The sequence below is a fragment of the Triticum urartu genome, chromosome 3A, assembly GCF_056163025.1.
Source record: "Triticum urartu cultivar PI428250 chromosome 3A, HENAU_Tu73, whole genome shotgun sequence".
NCBI lineage: Eukaryota > Viridiplantae > Streptophyta > Magnoliopsida > Poales > Poaceae > Triticum > Triticum urartu.
The window spans coordinates 611,803,798-611,818,600 of record NC_141875.1 but is presented as its reverse complement, the minus strand read 5'-3'; the positions used below and the strand labels follow the sequence as shown (position 1 = coordinate 611,818,600).

The 14,803-nt window shown below is 45.0% G+C and overlaps 2 protein-coding genes across 2 annotated transcripts; one reads left to right on the top strand and one right to left on the bottom strand.

Moving 5' to 3' along the window:
* Positions 1–557: 557 nt before the first annotated feature.
* LOC125527323 (uncharacterized) lies at positions 558–2,504 on the top strand. The gene is made up of 2 exons (XM_048691856.2): positions 558–794; positions 1,933–2,504. The coding sequence occupies exon 2, from the start codon at positions 1,956–1,958 to the stop codon at positions 2,244–2,246; it is 291 nt and encodes a 96-aa protein (XP_048547813.1). The 5' UTR covers positions 558–794; positions 1,933–1,955; the 3' UTR covers positions 2,247–2,504.
* Positions 2,505–3,091: 587 nt separating this feature from the next.
* On the bottom strand, positions 3,092–5,372 carry STOP1 (C2H2 and C2HC zinc fingers superfamily protein). Its single transcript, XM_048691855.2, has 2 exons — positions 5,149–5,372; positions 3,092–4,979 (listed from the first exon to the last, which is right to left on the bottom strand). The coding sequence occupies exon 2, from the start codon at positions 4,859–4,861 to the stop codon at positions 3,299–3,301; it is 1,563 nt and encodes a 520-aa protein (XP_048547812.1). The 5' UTR covers positions 4,862–4,979; positions 5,149–5,372; the 3' UTR covers positions 3,092–3,298.
* Positions 5,373–14,803: the final 9,431 nt, after the last annotated feature.

Sequence of the window (14,803 nt, the reverse complement as noted above, 5' to 3'; positions counted from 1 at the left end):
GACCAATAAAAATAGATAAATAAACAAAGAGAAATGGAGAAACCTTTAAAAAAGAATGAAAACAATGAAAACTGAGAAAGTAATAAAAACAAAGAAAACCAAAAAATGAAATAAAACCTGAAGATAAATGAAGCAAAAAAAAACCCAGCACAACCAAGAAAGAAACAGAGGAACCGAAGAAATCGTACGAAAAAACTCAGTGAAACTGAGAAAGAAATAAAAAACCCGGTTAAGAAGTAAGTCTGAAAAATAAATAAACCATGAAGAAACAAAGAGAACCGAAAGAAAAACGGACCAACTCAATGAACAGCAGTGCGGTCAGAAGCCAGCGAACAAAAAAAGAACACCAATGCGGGCCGGCTAAGCAATGACGGGAGAGACGAGCTTCCATCTCGCGTTGAGCGAGATACAGCTCTGACTAGAAAATTAGCTCTGGCGACGCTGTTTGCCTTTGACCCGACAACACGCTACCAACCAGCCAAGGCCCATTAACAGCCCACATGTGGCTGTTCCCCGATTTTGCGGTGGGACAAATTATAATGGCTGCTCCCAACCGGACCTGTTTCTTTTTGTTGGCAAATTTCCTCCGAGCCTGTCTCGTCTCCTCTCTTCCCCTTCCTCCCCCGAGGGTCCTGACCTACATCTCTAACGCCGGCCGTACCCTCCGCCTCACCGCCGACGCCCTCGATTGTCCCCCCTCCCAACCCCCGCCGCCGTCTCCGTTCCCGTTCCTCCTCGTCGCGTCCCTGCTGTCTCCGCCCCGTCCGCGATTTTGAGCATTGGGGGGTTTTCAGGTATGATCTTGTTTTTGCCCAGTGATTCGTTGAAACCCCACCCGACTTCCACAATCTGTGGGTGCGTCGCTCGCACCCGCGCACCATCTAGACCCGCCTCTAGTTGGGTCTCTCAAAATTTTGATTGCGAATTTTTCCAAGAGTCGTGACGGTAGTTTTCTAGTGTCGTGGGGAACAACGGGGCATTGCATGCTATCTTGCCTGTTTTGATAAAAAAAAAACTGGCGTCGAACCGTCATGTTCATCTTCGCTGGAATAATTTATGCTTGTACCAAATAACTCTGATGCCCAGTCACTCAAATAGTATGTGCTCCCTCCATCATTTATATAGGGCCGAATTTGCAAATCTCCGGTGCCAAGGCACTCTAGGAAAGCTGGAGAAAATTTAGGGATTTGTCAGTTATCAAAACATCCACTAATTGCGCTAATCCCTTCACGGAGTTTTCTTGCTTGTGCTAACCACAAGGTAGATGACCAGTTCTCTTAAGGATATGCTTAAAATTTTGTCATTGCCTTTTTCTTTATCAATCTGCCAAGATCTGTTGTTTATGTGGTTTATTTTCTGTGTTGCTTTCTGGATTGCATGATGTTGCGTCAATTAACTCAAAACTGTTGAACTTGCATATCAATTACGTATTAATTAATAGTCACATATTGCCGTTTTCCAATGGTTGAGCTAATGTAATCTGGAACTGATGCTGATAATTATGATAAAACATTCTCAGGAAGTAATTTGAATTGCCTGATGTGCTTTCCTTTTTTGCTTACTCAAACAGCAGTCTTTGCTAAAGAAAATGCTTGGGCTTGCCATTTTTGTTTGGATATGTTTGTTTCAGAATCCATCCCGGAGTTGTTCTTAATAGTTCAGCTGATAGGGAGAGTTCGAACAGCGAGGCAAAATATATTAGTCATGAAATGAGGGGATTATTATCAAATTATTCACTGGACTCTAGATATTCAACAAGTTAATGAGTTATGTGACTAAAAAGGGAGATCTCAGTCCTCATTGACCTCATAAGAGCTTCACCTGTGGCTCTTTGTTTTGCCTGTCATCGGATACTACAACGCAAGCCTTGGGTTGATAGAATTTTGCAATTATGCTGAAATATTGTTCTGATACTTGGCTCTTCTGTTGCAGTAATTTCAGCTCTACCATCAATCATGAGTCTAGCGTGTCTCGTATGCCATGGCATGAGCAGCCCTTCACAGTCTTTCAGAAGTTATTCAGTCTCAAGCTCAGAGGAGGAAAACAGGTGTGGAGCTGCTGTTGCCTGCCTATCGCGGAAAATTTTGGCCGCAGGACCTGCTAACCGTGTGGGAACCTCAAAGGTGACACCTGTAATGGCCACTGGACAAGGCATTGAGGGTGCTCCTCGCCTTCAACGGAGCCGTGCTGTTTCAAGGGATCTTGTCAGGGACTGGAACTTCGACGAGATCGTTGTTGGGAACTAGAGTAGTAGGGTGCCAGCAGTTATCCCCAGGCTGGACATTGGACTATTATCTGGCAGGAGTTGATGTACATTTTCTAGTATACATCTGGATATCTATGTACTATATTAGTACACGCTCAATCAAAGATCAAATTATTCAAGACTACTGGTTACTACCTATAGAGACCGCTCCTGGCTTGTTATATAATTCAAGAGCACTGGTTACTACCTATAGAGACCGCTCCTGGCTTGTTATATAATTTGCCAATTTGTGTAGTAAGCGTCCATCTTTCTGTTGCCGCGCCTGAATGATAAATCGAATCTAATTTGATTGAGATGTCAACTGGCGATCTATCAAGTCCAGATATTTTCGCAGCTATGGATGGTGGTGCATTCTTTTGATGTATTTGTGTGAGTGTCCATCCATGAGGGCCATGAGAAATCCAGCTGTTTTGTTTCGTTTTATTTTATTATGTATTTTTTACATTTGGCTGGCTGTATGAGCTCTATTTGTTTGCCTTGACGTGGTTACTTGACCTGCTAAAATATTCTGGCCGAGGATCAATTGATGTGCTCATGCAATCTTGATGCTATTTTCCATGAAAATGCAATCAATTTTAACAGATTGCTCCAAGTGAAATTAATTGTCCAGGAGATAAATTTCAGAACAGCTGAAGTTGCCAGTAAGACCAAATGATAAGCAAATACTATTTCACAAGAGGTAAAATTTCACAAGTATTATTGACTTCACTGATATGGTGATCTCCATCTTGGCTTTTGCTCGGCTGGGATTGCATTCAATGTTTTTATTTTGTTGCTCTTCCACCCTGATATGACAAGATATTGATTGCGAGGCGCCAACACAGATAAAGAAAATAATAATATATTTAACAATTGTGACTTTCAAATCTATATGTAAGATCATTATTGATGACCACAAACTAAAAGTACACTTAAGAAAGAAGCATGGACCAAAATGGCTCCCTGAATAGAGGAAGAACTGAGACGGTCATACATATAACATTCATACATAACAATCGACACCATCATGGTTGTCTACGGCGACGAACTCCATCAGCTGTCTCCACTAAGCTGCCCAAAGCTGCAGGAACCCGGTCCTGAAGGCAGGAAGGAGAAGGGGTTCTCGGAGATGTCGAATCCAGGTCGGGCGAAGTCATCGAGGGCGCCGAAGCAGGGGTCGAAGTTCAAGGGAGAGAAATAACCACGTGTGTCATCGGCAACTTTCATGTCTAGATTCGGAATACCATCAGACGTGCTGCCTGGGAAGTTATACCCTGTGCTCCCCACCATGTCGTCCATCGCCTCGCTCCCCTGAGGCTGCTCCAATGCTCCTGTTGCTTTAATATCATCCATTGGAAGAGCAGGTGTGTGCCCTTGGAAAAGCGCGACATGGCCGAACAGCTTGTCCTTTCTTGAGAAAGTTGTTCCACATGAGCAGAGCCACTTGTCACGCCCACAGTGCTTCTCATGAGTCTTCAAGTCCGCAATGACTGAGAACTTCTTGGTGTTGCATCGGCTGCAGGTATACCTCTTGTCGCAGTGGCTTCTCTTGTAGTGGTTCTTCACACACAAGATTGTCTTGAGGGGCTGGAACTTCCTGTGCTCTTTGTTCCGCTTGCAACCGACATATGGGCACGAGTACCTTGTAACTGGTGTAGGATCTGAGACAGAATCTCTCATGGGTTTGGCAAGAGCTGCGGGAGTTTTGTACTCATCTCCATGGCCCCTCATGTGCATCCTTAGGTTAGCATCCCTCTTGAAACCCTTGCCACATATCACACAGAAATGAGTGTGTGGTGCTAAAATCTCCTCCTTCTCCAATTGCAAGACCACATAAGAACCAGGGGGGAGATGCTCTGCCTCGCCACCATCATCGCTCTCCTTCACGTCATGGTCTTCCATCGGAACCGGCTCAGGCCCTTCCCCAACACAAGGATTTGGGCATTTGATCAGATCATCCTTTTCATCATGGGCTGGATTAAGGGTATTCATCAGATCCTCATAGTCAGGGGTCTTGGTAATGTCAGGAACCATCTCCTCCCTGACTGTGCTTGGCCGCTGATTCACAATCGAGCCAAAGCCCATGGGAGAACCAGGCGTGTTGAGCTGCCTGACCGCTGGATTGCTGCTAAGCAGCGGGGTCTTCATGGAAGGAAGCATGGAGCCGGCAGTCGAGATGAGCTGAATTATGATGGAAGTGAGATCAGCGGTGACGAGCTGCTGCTTTGCGGCAAGCTCGCAGGAACCACCAACATCTTGGCTCCCTCGGTTACCCATGGACTGCACGATATCTTTCACCTGCTTGATCTTCTGCTCAAGGAAGGTTAGGTTGCTCAGCATGGCCTGAGGGTCCCAATCTGCCACAGGATTGTTCTGAGGAGGATTCGGCTCGAACGGATCACACGCTTTAGCCACACTGTCATCAGGAAGGTAAAAGTTGGAAGACTGAGGGCCAAAGAATGGGGGGTAGCCAGGGATTGACTGGCCAGGTCTTGCAAAGCAAGACTGGTCCATGGAACTGAAACGAGCACCCTGTTGGCCAGGGTCAGTGTTCCCTGAAGCGTCGCTTGCCATCGACGACGAAGCTTTCATGGAAATTTCTGAACTTTTTCTCATGCAACTTCCAGTCTAGATCCACCAGAGCTCAGATTACAATCCAGTCCGCCCTTTCTTCTATCTCGCACGATCTTCCCCAAACGAGAAATTGATAATAGGACAGGAAAAGCATCAAACCCTGCGGGTAGAAAAATAAATCATAAGAACAAGAAATTGAACACGGCAGCAGCAATCAAACTAGACGTATGGAACTACTCCGTAGGCACCGGCAGATCTGTAAGCAGCGCACCAAGATCTAGATGGCCTGCCGGGTTTAGCTAATCACTGGATGAAACACAAGGGCATACCTCAATGGCCAATGATTGCCGGACGGAGTGGAAACGGCGGGGACCCGGCGAGGAAGAGCAGGGGCGGCGGTGGCCGGCCGGCCCACGCGCGTGGGTGGTGGAGGGGATTGGGGTGGTCGGCGGCGAGGCTGAGCTACGGCGCGGCGGCAGCGTTGGAATCAGGGGAGAAAGAGGAAAGAATGGTACGGGAAAGCGGGGATAAAGTCTATAGCGTGGTGGAGGAGATGGAGTTTGACTCTGGAATTTTAGAAGGAGAGAAGATATTTTTTTATTCCTTTTATTACTAGTAAAAAATAAATGAAAATATTTGGAAACATATAAAGTCTGGAATTAATATGTTTTTTAGATAAAAATGTATATAGAATGTTCTATATTTATTTAACTATGGCACAAACTGTAGGATCCCCGCGTGCATGAGTTGTATGCAACAATTTAGGAGGTAAAAAATTCAAGCTTGTGATGTACACGCATGGAAAAGCGTGAATTGCTACGGTCATGTATGCTAGTGGCAACAACATATGGCCGCCTCGTCACTCCGCTCTCCACATAGATAAAAAGATATTGAAATGGGTGTTCGAGCCTAACTACACCCAATGCATGGCGTGAAGTTCTTTCCTTTTTTTTTTTCCTCTTTCTTTGGGGACGGCGGCGATTTCTTTCCTCTTTCTTTGGGGATGGCGGCGATTTTCGACGGTCGCTATCATTCTGTTTGTGATTTTATTTTACTATTGTTAGGTTTGAAAATTGTAATAGGAAAGTAAATAAAGTTGCTCGTGAGCTTGCTAGGTTGCCTAGATTGGTTTGAGAAATTTCCGATTTAAATTATACCCTTTCTCATTGATGATGTAACTATTATTTCCAATGAATAAAAATTTGGTATGTTTTGTTTTCTTTAAAAAAACTTTCCTCTTTCTTCTTCCATCTGGTTCCAGCAAAATTACAACACTTGGATAGCCACCATGGATTTGTGGAATGATGCTTCGTCCCATACTCTTTCCCAATAACTCTTAGGGCATCTCAAGGCTGACCCCCAAATCGTACACCGTATCCCTCTGCGGACCGGTGTGGACCAGGGTCCTGATAGTGATGCGGGAGGGAGTCATCCAACCCTTAATCACAAAAAATCCCCATTTGTTCAGTTGGGAGAAGAGAGAAGAAAGAAGGAGGCCATGCATGCAATGGATATATGTGTGTGTGCGATGAAGTTGGGAGGAGAGATGAGAGAGAGGGGGGGATGATCACGTGGTTGCTTTTTGTTTGTCAAGTGGATGTCTGAACTCCCACATAGCCCCCCCCCAAGTTGCTTTCGATTTGGGGAAAACGGGTGCCCGAACCGCTCTGCGGACCGATAGGAGTCCCCATTGGATGACAAAAGGTTGGCAAAAGTGGTCTGAACACCATAATTCGGACATATACCGAGCTTTGAGGGTCTCCTTTGAGACGCCCTTACTAGTCTCTTATCACTCAATCTCTTTTCGGAAAACCTTCATGAATCCACCCCTTTGTGTCCACCATCTCTCGCTTATTATTGAGATTAATTCATGACACCACGAGCTCGTCGTACATGGAGTGAAGCATGAACTCCTCGAGGGCGCATGTGAATGTCTAGTCTTTGCCGAGCTCCTAGTGGAATAACTAGAGCTTGACTTGCATCGGTGAGACGATGACATGACCAGCAATGGCTTTTACCTCTCATTTGCGGGATAAGGAGGTACGCTTGCTCTCACGGAACTAGGTGACTAGGTTTCCTCCTAGTAGTCGCCGCTAGCTCTCGCCACCTTCGGGTGCCTTCTGACGCCGACAAGGTGGGAGAAACCCTAACCTTGGTTATCTCTGGAGTCTCTGGTCGCCTTAGCTTTTGCTAGGGTTAAGTCTAAGTGTTTGACTGATGGTGGTGAGGCGATGACGCCATTGACGGCGAGGAATAAGGTCTCCCCATCCTCTCCTCGTTTTGGCAATGTTGTTTGGAGTTGGCGGAGGGCGTGTGGAGCCTTTGTCATGCCCAAATCTTGAGCCCTCATTCCTTCCTTTTGACGCCATCGCTGAGGTCACTCATGGCGGAGAAGAAAAGGCTCCACAAAAAGAGGGGGAGGAGAAGAAAAGAAGAAGAGGAGAAGAAAAGCGGGAGGAGAAGAAAAGAAGAAGAATAAGAAGAAGAATAAGAAGAAGAAGAAGAAGAAGAAGAAGAAGAAGAAGAAGAAAAGGAAAAAGAAAAATAGGAGAAGAGGAGAAGAAGAAGAAAAACAAGAGAAGAGGAGAGAAGAAAAGGAAGAAGCGGGTTAGGGGTTCCTCGGCGTCGTTGGAACCCTCAAAGACGGCTATTTAGGTTAGGGGGTGCCTTGGCGTCGATGAAAGCCTAAATGACATCTATATAGGTTAGGGGTGCCTCGACGTCGACGGAACCCTGAATGGCATATATTTCGGGTAGGGGTGCCTCCGCGTGGACGGAACCTTAACATCAATTATGGTTAGGACATACCTCAGCGTCGATGGAACCCTAAATTACAGCTATTTAGGTTAGGGGTGCCTCGCCGTCGATGGAAGAATAAATGACAGATGTTTAGGTTAGCGGGTGCGTCGACGTCAACGGAACCCTAAATGATTTAGGTTAGGGGTTGTTGCGGGGAATGAGCAGTGCGAATCACTTTTTTACAACTTGGCGGCGGCATCATGTTGTAAATATTTAGTTAGGTTGACGGGGAAAACAATAATGCTATGTTACTCATCTTTGGATTTAAATGTGCAGTTGTTTCGTCGCTGCGAGGGTCTGGTGTTCGACGAGCTCCGCCCCTGCGTTCGTGGGTGAGCATAAATGACATCTCCTCCTCCCCCCTTCATTATTTTCTCTACTAGCTATAAGTGTCTTAAATCATCAGTATGCGTGACCAGTATGCATCTCTTGTTCAAAAGGGTTACATTATAAATATGCATGCATTTGCATATTTATAACCATGATTCTTTCGAATTGTCCAACGTTACCCATGGACAGCCCGGGTATGTGTAGATCTGGTTCATTCTCCCATATGCTCTGCTCCGGATCTGATGCATAATTTCGTCAATGCCTCTTTGTTGTTCTCCGAATACACATCCTCTCTGTTTATTGCCGAGACGTGTATCAGGAGAACAGCGGGGAGGTGCTGCTGAAATTTTGCGTCGGATCCGAAGCAGAGCATGGGAAAATGAACCCAATCTACACATACTCGGGTGGGATTAGGACCTATCTTTACCTATTAGCATGTAGGTTGCATGGGCGTAATAAAACTGACAAACTAGATTAAATGATGAATATACATGCTGAATTATATATATATATATACATATATATTTCTTATGTGTCTAGTAGCTAGGCAAGATGAGTGATCGTGCGTGGATGTACATCGATCACACTAGTCAAAAAGACATGGCCAATGAATGGTTAACAAAAACCAATGGGTTTGTGAGAGCCGCATTTGCAAATTTCCAGAGAAAAACCTGGTGCCCCTGTGCTAGGTGCGACAACTTTCAGAAGAGGACAGAGGATGAAATGGGTAAACACATTTATAAGTGGGGTTTTACGCCCGGTTATACGGTGTAGACATTTCATGTGGAGTCTACCCAACGTGCCAGAGCTGAGGTGGTTCGTCGTCGCATCGACGAGCATGATACCGGGATGGAAGACATGGTGCAAGACTTTGATGATGCTCGGGATTCGGATGATGAGATGGAGGAATCTGCAAAGGCCTTCAATGAAATGTTGGAGTCTTCAAAACGTCCTCTCCATGAGCACACTAAGCTTTGTCAGCCGGATGCCATCTCACAAGTAATGGCTCTGAAGGCTCAATTCAACTTGGGCAGAGAATGCTACAACGCGATGATGGTAGTATTTGGACGCTTTCTATCCAAAGGTCATGTAATGCCTGCAAACCTGTACCAGTCGGAAAAAATCCTCCGTGCACTTAAGATGCCCTATGAGAAGATAGATGCATATGAGAAAGGATGTGCCTTATTTAGGCTTGAGTATGCGGACTTGAACTATTGTCCCATTTGCCAGTCTTCCAGATATGTTATGGTAAACAATGGTATGGTGAGAAGAGGGCAGACCAAAATTCCGGTTAATTAATGTACTTCGATATATGCCAATCGTATTTAGACTTCAACATCTTTTCATGGTTGAAGAGACGGCTAGACAGATGACATGGCACAAAATGGGCAAAATAACCGAACTAGATGCAAATGGGAATCAGATGATGGTATACACACATTAGATGGTTCTGCGTGGAAGCACTTCGATGCATTACATGAGCAAAAAGCGGCAGGTCCAAGCCATCCTCGAGTCGCCATCAGCACGGATGGGTTCAATGTGTTTGGTCTGACGGCAACCCAATATAGTTGTTGGCCTGTATTTGTCATTCCACTCAATCTCCCCCCCAGACAGATTATGCAAAGAAAGAACATTTTCCTGACATTGATAATTCCAGGGCCCAACTATACGGGGAAGAATATGAATGTGTGCATGTAGCCGCTTAAGGATGAATTGCAAGAAGCTTGGGATAATAGTTTCAAGACACACGACGCAACTAGCAAACGGGACTTTATAATGCGTGTCTGGTACATGTACTCGATGCATGACTTGCCGACATATGCGCTATTCGTTGGCTGGTGTGTGCATGGAATGTTCTCGTGCCCCACATGCAAGGCATCTCTTCAGTATCGTTGGTTGCAGGTGGGTCGCAAGTTTTCTTGCTTCGACTTGCATAGGCAGTTCCTGGATCCTCGCCATAAGTTCAAAAAAGACAAGAAGAACTTCATCAAAGGTAGAGTTGTCAAAAACCCTGCACCACCTGTGTTGACAAGCCAAGAGACCCTGGATCAGTTAAAGATGCTCGAGCCAGATCCAGAGCGTCCAAGGTATTTCAAGGGGATAATTCGAAACACGCCTGGACTCACAAGCCATGCTTGTGGGATATGCCTTTCTTCAAAGACCTCCTTTGCCCACACAACATCCATGTGATGCACACTGGAAAGAATATCACGAAGGCCCTATTTAGTACATTGTTCGGCATAGAGGGGAAGTCAAAGGATAATACTAAGGCTAGGGTCGATCAGGAGGCGCTATGTGATAGACCGTTACAAAACATGCACAAACCGAAAGGAAAGCAGAACTGGACGAAGCCAAAGGCATGGTTCAATCTTGGAAGTCCAGCTATGAGGGAAATTATCTTGTGGGTGAAAATGCAGTTGATGATCCCCAATGGGTATGCAGTGAATCTAAAGAGGGGAGCGAGTCTTGAAAATTTGAAAATATTTAGTCTTAAGAGTCTTGACTGGCACATATGGCTTGAGCGGGTAATGCCGATGATGTTGCGTGGCTTTATCCCCGAGGATGAATGGCTAGTACTAGTAGAGCTGAGCTATTTCTTCCATGTTCTTTGTGCGAAAGAACTATCGCCCGACGTGCTAGAAGAAATGAAAGAGTTGGCACCGGAGTTGATCTGCAAGTTAGAGAAGATCTTTCCACCAGGCTGCTTTAATCCAATGCAGCATTTGATTTTGCATCTCCCGACTAAGGTAAGATTGGGGGGCCCATGCAAAATCGTTGGTGCTACGCAACTGAGAGGATGCAGAAGATGCTTTGAGCAAAATGTAAAAATAAACGTAGAATTGAAGCATCGATGGCCGAGGCAGTCATTGCTGAGGAGGCGACAAACTTCATGACAGCACACTACGAAGCCAAAACTCGTCATTTGCATAATCTGAAGCCTCGGTACAATGCTGGCGACCCTAAGAAAGGTGGATCCCACCTTAGCCTATTCAAAGGGAGGCTCACACTAGTCAGTGCTTCGAAACCAATATCATTGGATGTCGAAAAATGGCAGACCATTTCGTTGTATATCTTCAACAACCTAACATAAATGTGGTCGTACATCGAGTAAGTTCTCGGTGCATTGTTTTGCAACTTCTAATTCCTTTGAACTACTCTTATTCCCGGATATTTGATATAGTCGATACGTCGCCAAATTCTCGGATGGAGCGGTGATCCAAAAGGAAACCATCGAAGAGTATGAGCTTCTGACAAAGCATGTAGGCGGCTTTCCCGGTTTCATCTCTTGGTTTAAACAAACGGTAATTTCCATTAGACCATTTCATTTCTTCATCTAATTTGCAGCTAATGCAACAATCCTTTTGTATTAAACTTGTGGGCTAATTCAGAGTCTATGGACGCCGAATTGAGACAAGTCGCTAATGGTTTTGACTATAAGGTCCATTCATTTGATAAATACGACATAAACGGGTATCGCTTTCGTACCTTTGGCAAAGAGCTATCTATGGCCGACCAAAATCTACAAATTGATGTGTCTCTGCTATCAGCGAAGGAGGTACCAAGTATTATGGGAGAGTTGAAGCAATTTATGAACTTATATTCTATGGTGAAAACCCACCGAATGTCGTAGTCTTCAAATGTTATTGGTTCCAGCCGAAGGAGACTAGAAGGACTCAGATATAGGGCTAGTCCTTTTGGTCTGAGTGTTCCGAGGCCATATCTGCATATGCTAGGCTCGTCAAGTTTAACCCGAGTATTCCACGTGTGTAAAACTGTCTTACACCCGTTGTAGATGAATGTTGAGCTTATCACACCCGATCATCACGTAGTGTCTCGGCACAAAGAACTTTGGCAACGGTGCATACTCAGGGAGAACACTTTTACCTTGAAATTTAGTAAGGGATCATCTTATAAAGCTGCTGCCGAACTAAGCAAAATAAGATGTATAAAAGATAAACATCACATGCAATCATAATATGTGACATGATATGGCCATCATCATCTTGTGGTTTTGATCTCCATCTCCAAAGTACTGTCATGATCTCCATTGTTACCGGCATGACACTATGATCTCCATCATCTTGATCTTATATCAATGTGTCATCACATGGTCGTCTCACCAGCTATTATTTTTGCAACTATTGCTATCGCATAGCGATAAAGTAAAGCAATTACATAGCACTTGCATCTTTGCAAATAAAGAGACAACCATAAGGCTCCTGCTAGTAGCCGATAACTTTAACAAAACATGATCATCTCATACAACAATTTATATTTCATCACGTCTTGACCATATCACATCACAATATGCCCTGCAAAAACAAGTTAGACATCCTCTACTTTGTTGTTGCAAGTTTTACGTGGCTGCTACGGGCTGAGCAAGAACCATTTTTACCTACGCATCAAAACCACAACGATAGTTCGTCAAGTTAGTGTTGTTTTAACCTTCACAAGGACCGGGCGTAGCCATATTCGGTTCAACTAAAGTAGGAGAAACTGACACCCGCCAGCCACCTGTGTGCAAAGCACGTCGGTAGAACTAGTCTCGCGTAAGCGTACACGTAATGTCGGTCCGGGCCGCTTCATCCAACAATACCGCCGAACCAAAGTGTGACATGTTGGGGAACGTAGTAATTTCAAAAAAATTCCTACGCACACGCAAGATCATGATGATGCATAGCAACGAGAGGGGAGAGTGTGATCTACGTACCCTTGTAGACCGGCAGCGGAAGCGTTAGCACAACGCGGTTGATGTAGTCGTACGTCTTCACGGCCCGACCAATCAAGCACCAAAACTACGGCACCTCCGAGTTCTAGCACACGTTCATCTCGATGACAATCCCCGGACTCCGATCCAGCAAAGTGTCGGGGAAGAGTTCCGTCAGCACGACGGCGCGGTGACGATCTTGATGTACTACCGTCGCAGGGCTTCGCCTAAGCACTGCTACAATATTATCGAGGATTATGGTGGAAGGGGGCACCGCACACGGTTAAGAATATGATCACGTGGATCAACTTGTGTGTCTAGGGGGTGCCCCTGCCCCCGTATATAAAGGATCAAGGGGAGGAGGCTGGCCGGCCCCTATGGCGCGCCAAGGAGGAGTCCTCCTCCTAGTAGGAGTAGGACTCCTACTAGGAGGGGGAAAGAAGTGGGGAGGGAGAAGGAAAGGGGGGCGCCGCCCCCCTCTCCTAGTCCAATTCGGACTAGGGGGGAGGAGGCGCGCGGCCCACCCTGGCTGCCCCTCTCTCTCTCCACTAAGGCCCATATGGCCCATTGCTTCTCTCGGGGGGGTTCCGGTAACCCTCCGGCTCTCCGGTTTCCTCCGAAATCACCCGGAACACTTCATGTGTCCGAATATAGCCGTCCAATATATCAATCTTTATGTCTCGACCATTTCGAGACTCCTCGTCATGTCCGTGATCACATCCGGGAGTCCTAACTAACTTCGGTACATCAAAACTCATAAACTCATAATATAACTATCATCGAAACCTTAAGCGTGCGGACCCTACGGGTTCGAGAACAATGTAGACATGACCGAGACACGTCTCCAGTCAATAACTAATAGCGGAACCTGGATGCTCATATTGGCTCCCACATATTCTACAAAGATCTTTATCGGTCAGACCGCATAACAACATACGTTGTTCCCTTTGTCATCGGTATGTTACTTGCCCGAGATTCGATCGTTGGTATCTTAATACCTAGTTCAATCTCGTTACCGGCAAGTCTCTTTACTCGTTCCGTAATACATCATCTCACAACTAACTCATTAGTTGCAATGCTTGCAAGGCTTATGTGATGTGCATTATCGAGAGGGCCCAGAGATACCTCTTCGACAATCAGAGTGACAAATCCTAATCTCGAAATATGCCAACCCAACATGTACCTTTGGAGACACCTGTAGAGCTCCTTTATAATCACCCAGTTACGTTGTGACGTTTGGTAGCACACAAAGTGTTCCTTCGGCAAACGGGAGTTGCATAATCTCATAGTCATAGGAACATGTATAAGTCATGAAGAAAGCAATAGCAACATACTAAACGATCGGGTGCTAAGCTAATGGAATGGGTCATGTCAATCACATCATTCTTCTAATGATGTGATCCCGTTAATCAAATAACAACTCTTTTGTTCATGGTTAGGAAACATAACCATCTTCGATTAACGAGTTAGTCAAGTAGAGGCATACTAGTGACACTCTGTTTGTCTATGTATTCACACATGTATTATGTTTCCGGTTAATACAATTCTAGCATGAATAATAAACATTTATCATGATATAAGGAAATAAATAATAACTTTATTATTGCCTCTAGGGCATATTTCCTTCAGTCTTCCACTTGCACTAGAGTCAATAATCTAGTTCACATCGCCATGTGATTCAACACTAATAGTTCACATCACCATGTGATTAACACCCATAGTTCACATCGTCATGTGACCTATACCCAAAGGGTTTACTAGAGTCAATAATCTAGTTCACATCGTTTATGTGATTAACACCCAAAGAGTACTAAGGTGTGATCATGTTTTGCTTGTGAGATAATATTAGTCAACGGGTCTGTCACATACAGATCCATAAGTATTTTGCGAATTCTATGTCTACAATGCTCTGCACGGAGCTACTCTAGCTAATTGCTCCCACTTTCAATATGTATCTAGATCGAGACTTAGAGTCATCCAGATCTGTGTCAAAACTTGCATCGACGTAACTTTTTACGACGAACCTTTTTTCACCTCCATAATTGAGAAATATTTCCTTATTCCACTAAGGATAATTTTGACCGCTGTCCAGTAATCTACTCTTAGATCACTATTGTACTCCCTTGCTTAACACAGTGTAGGGTATA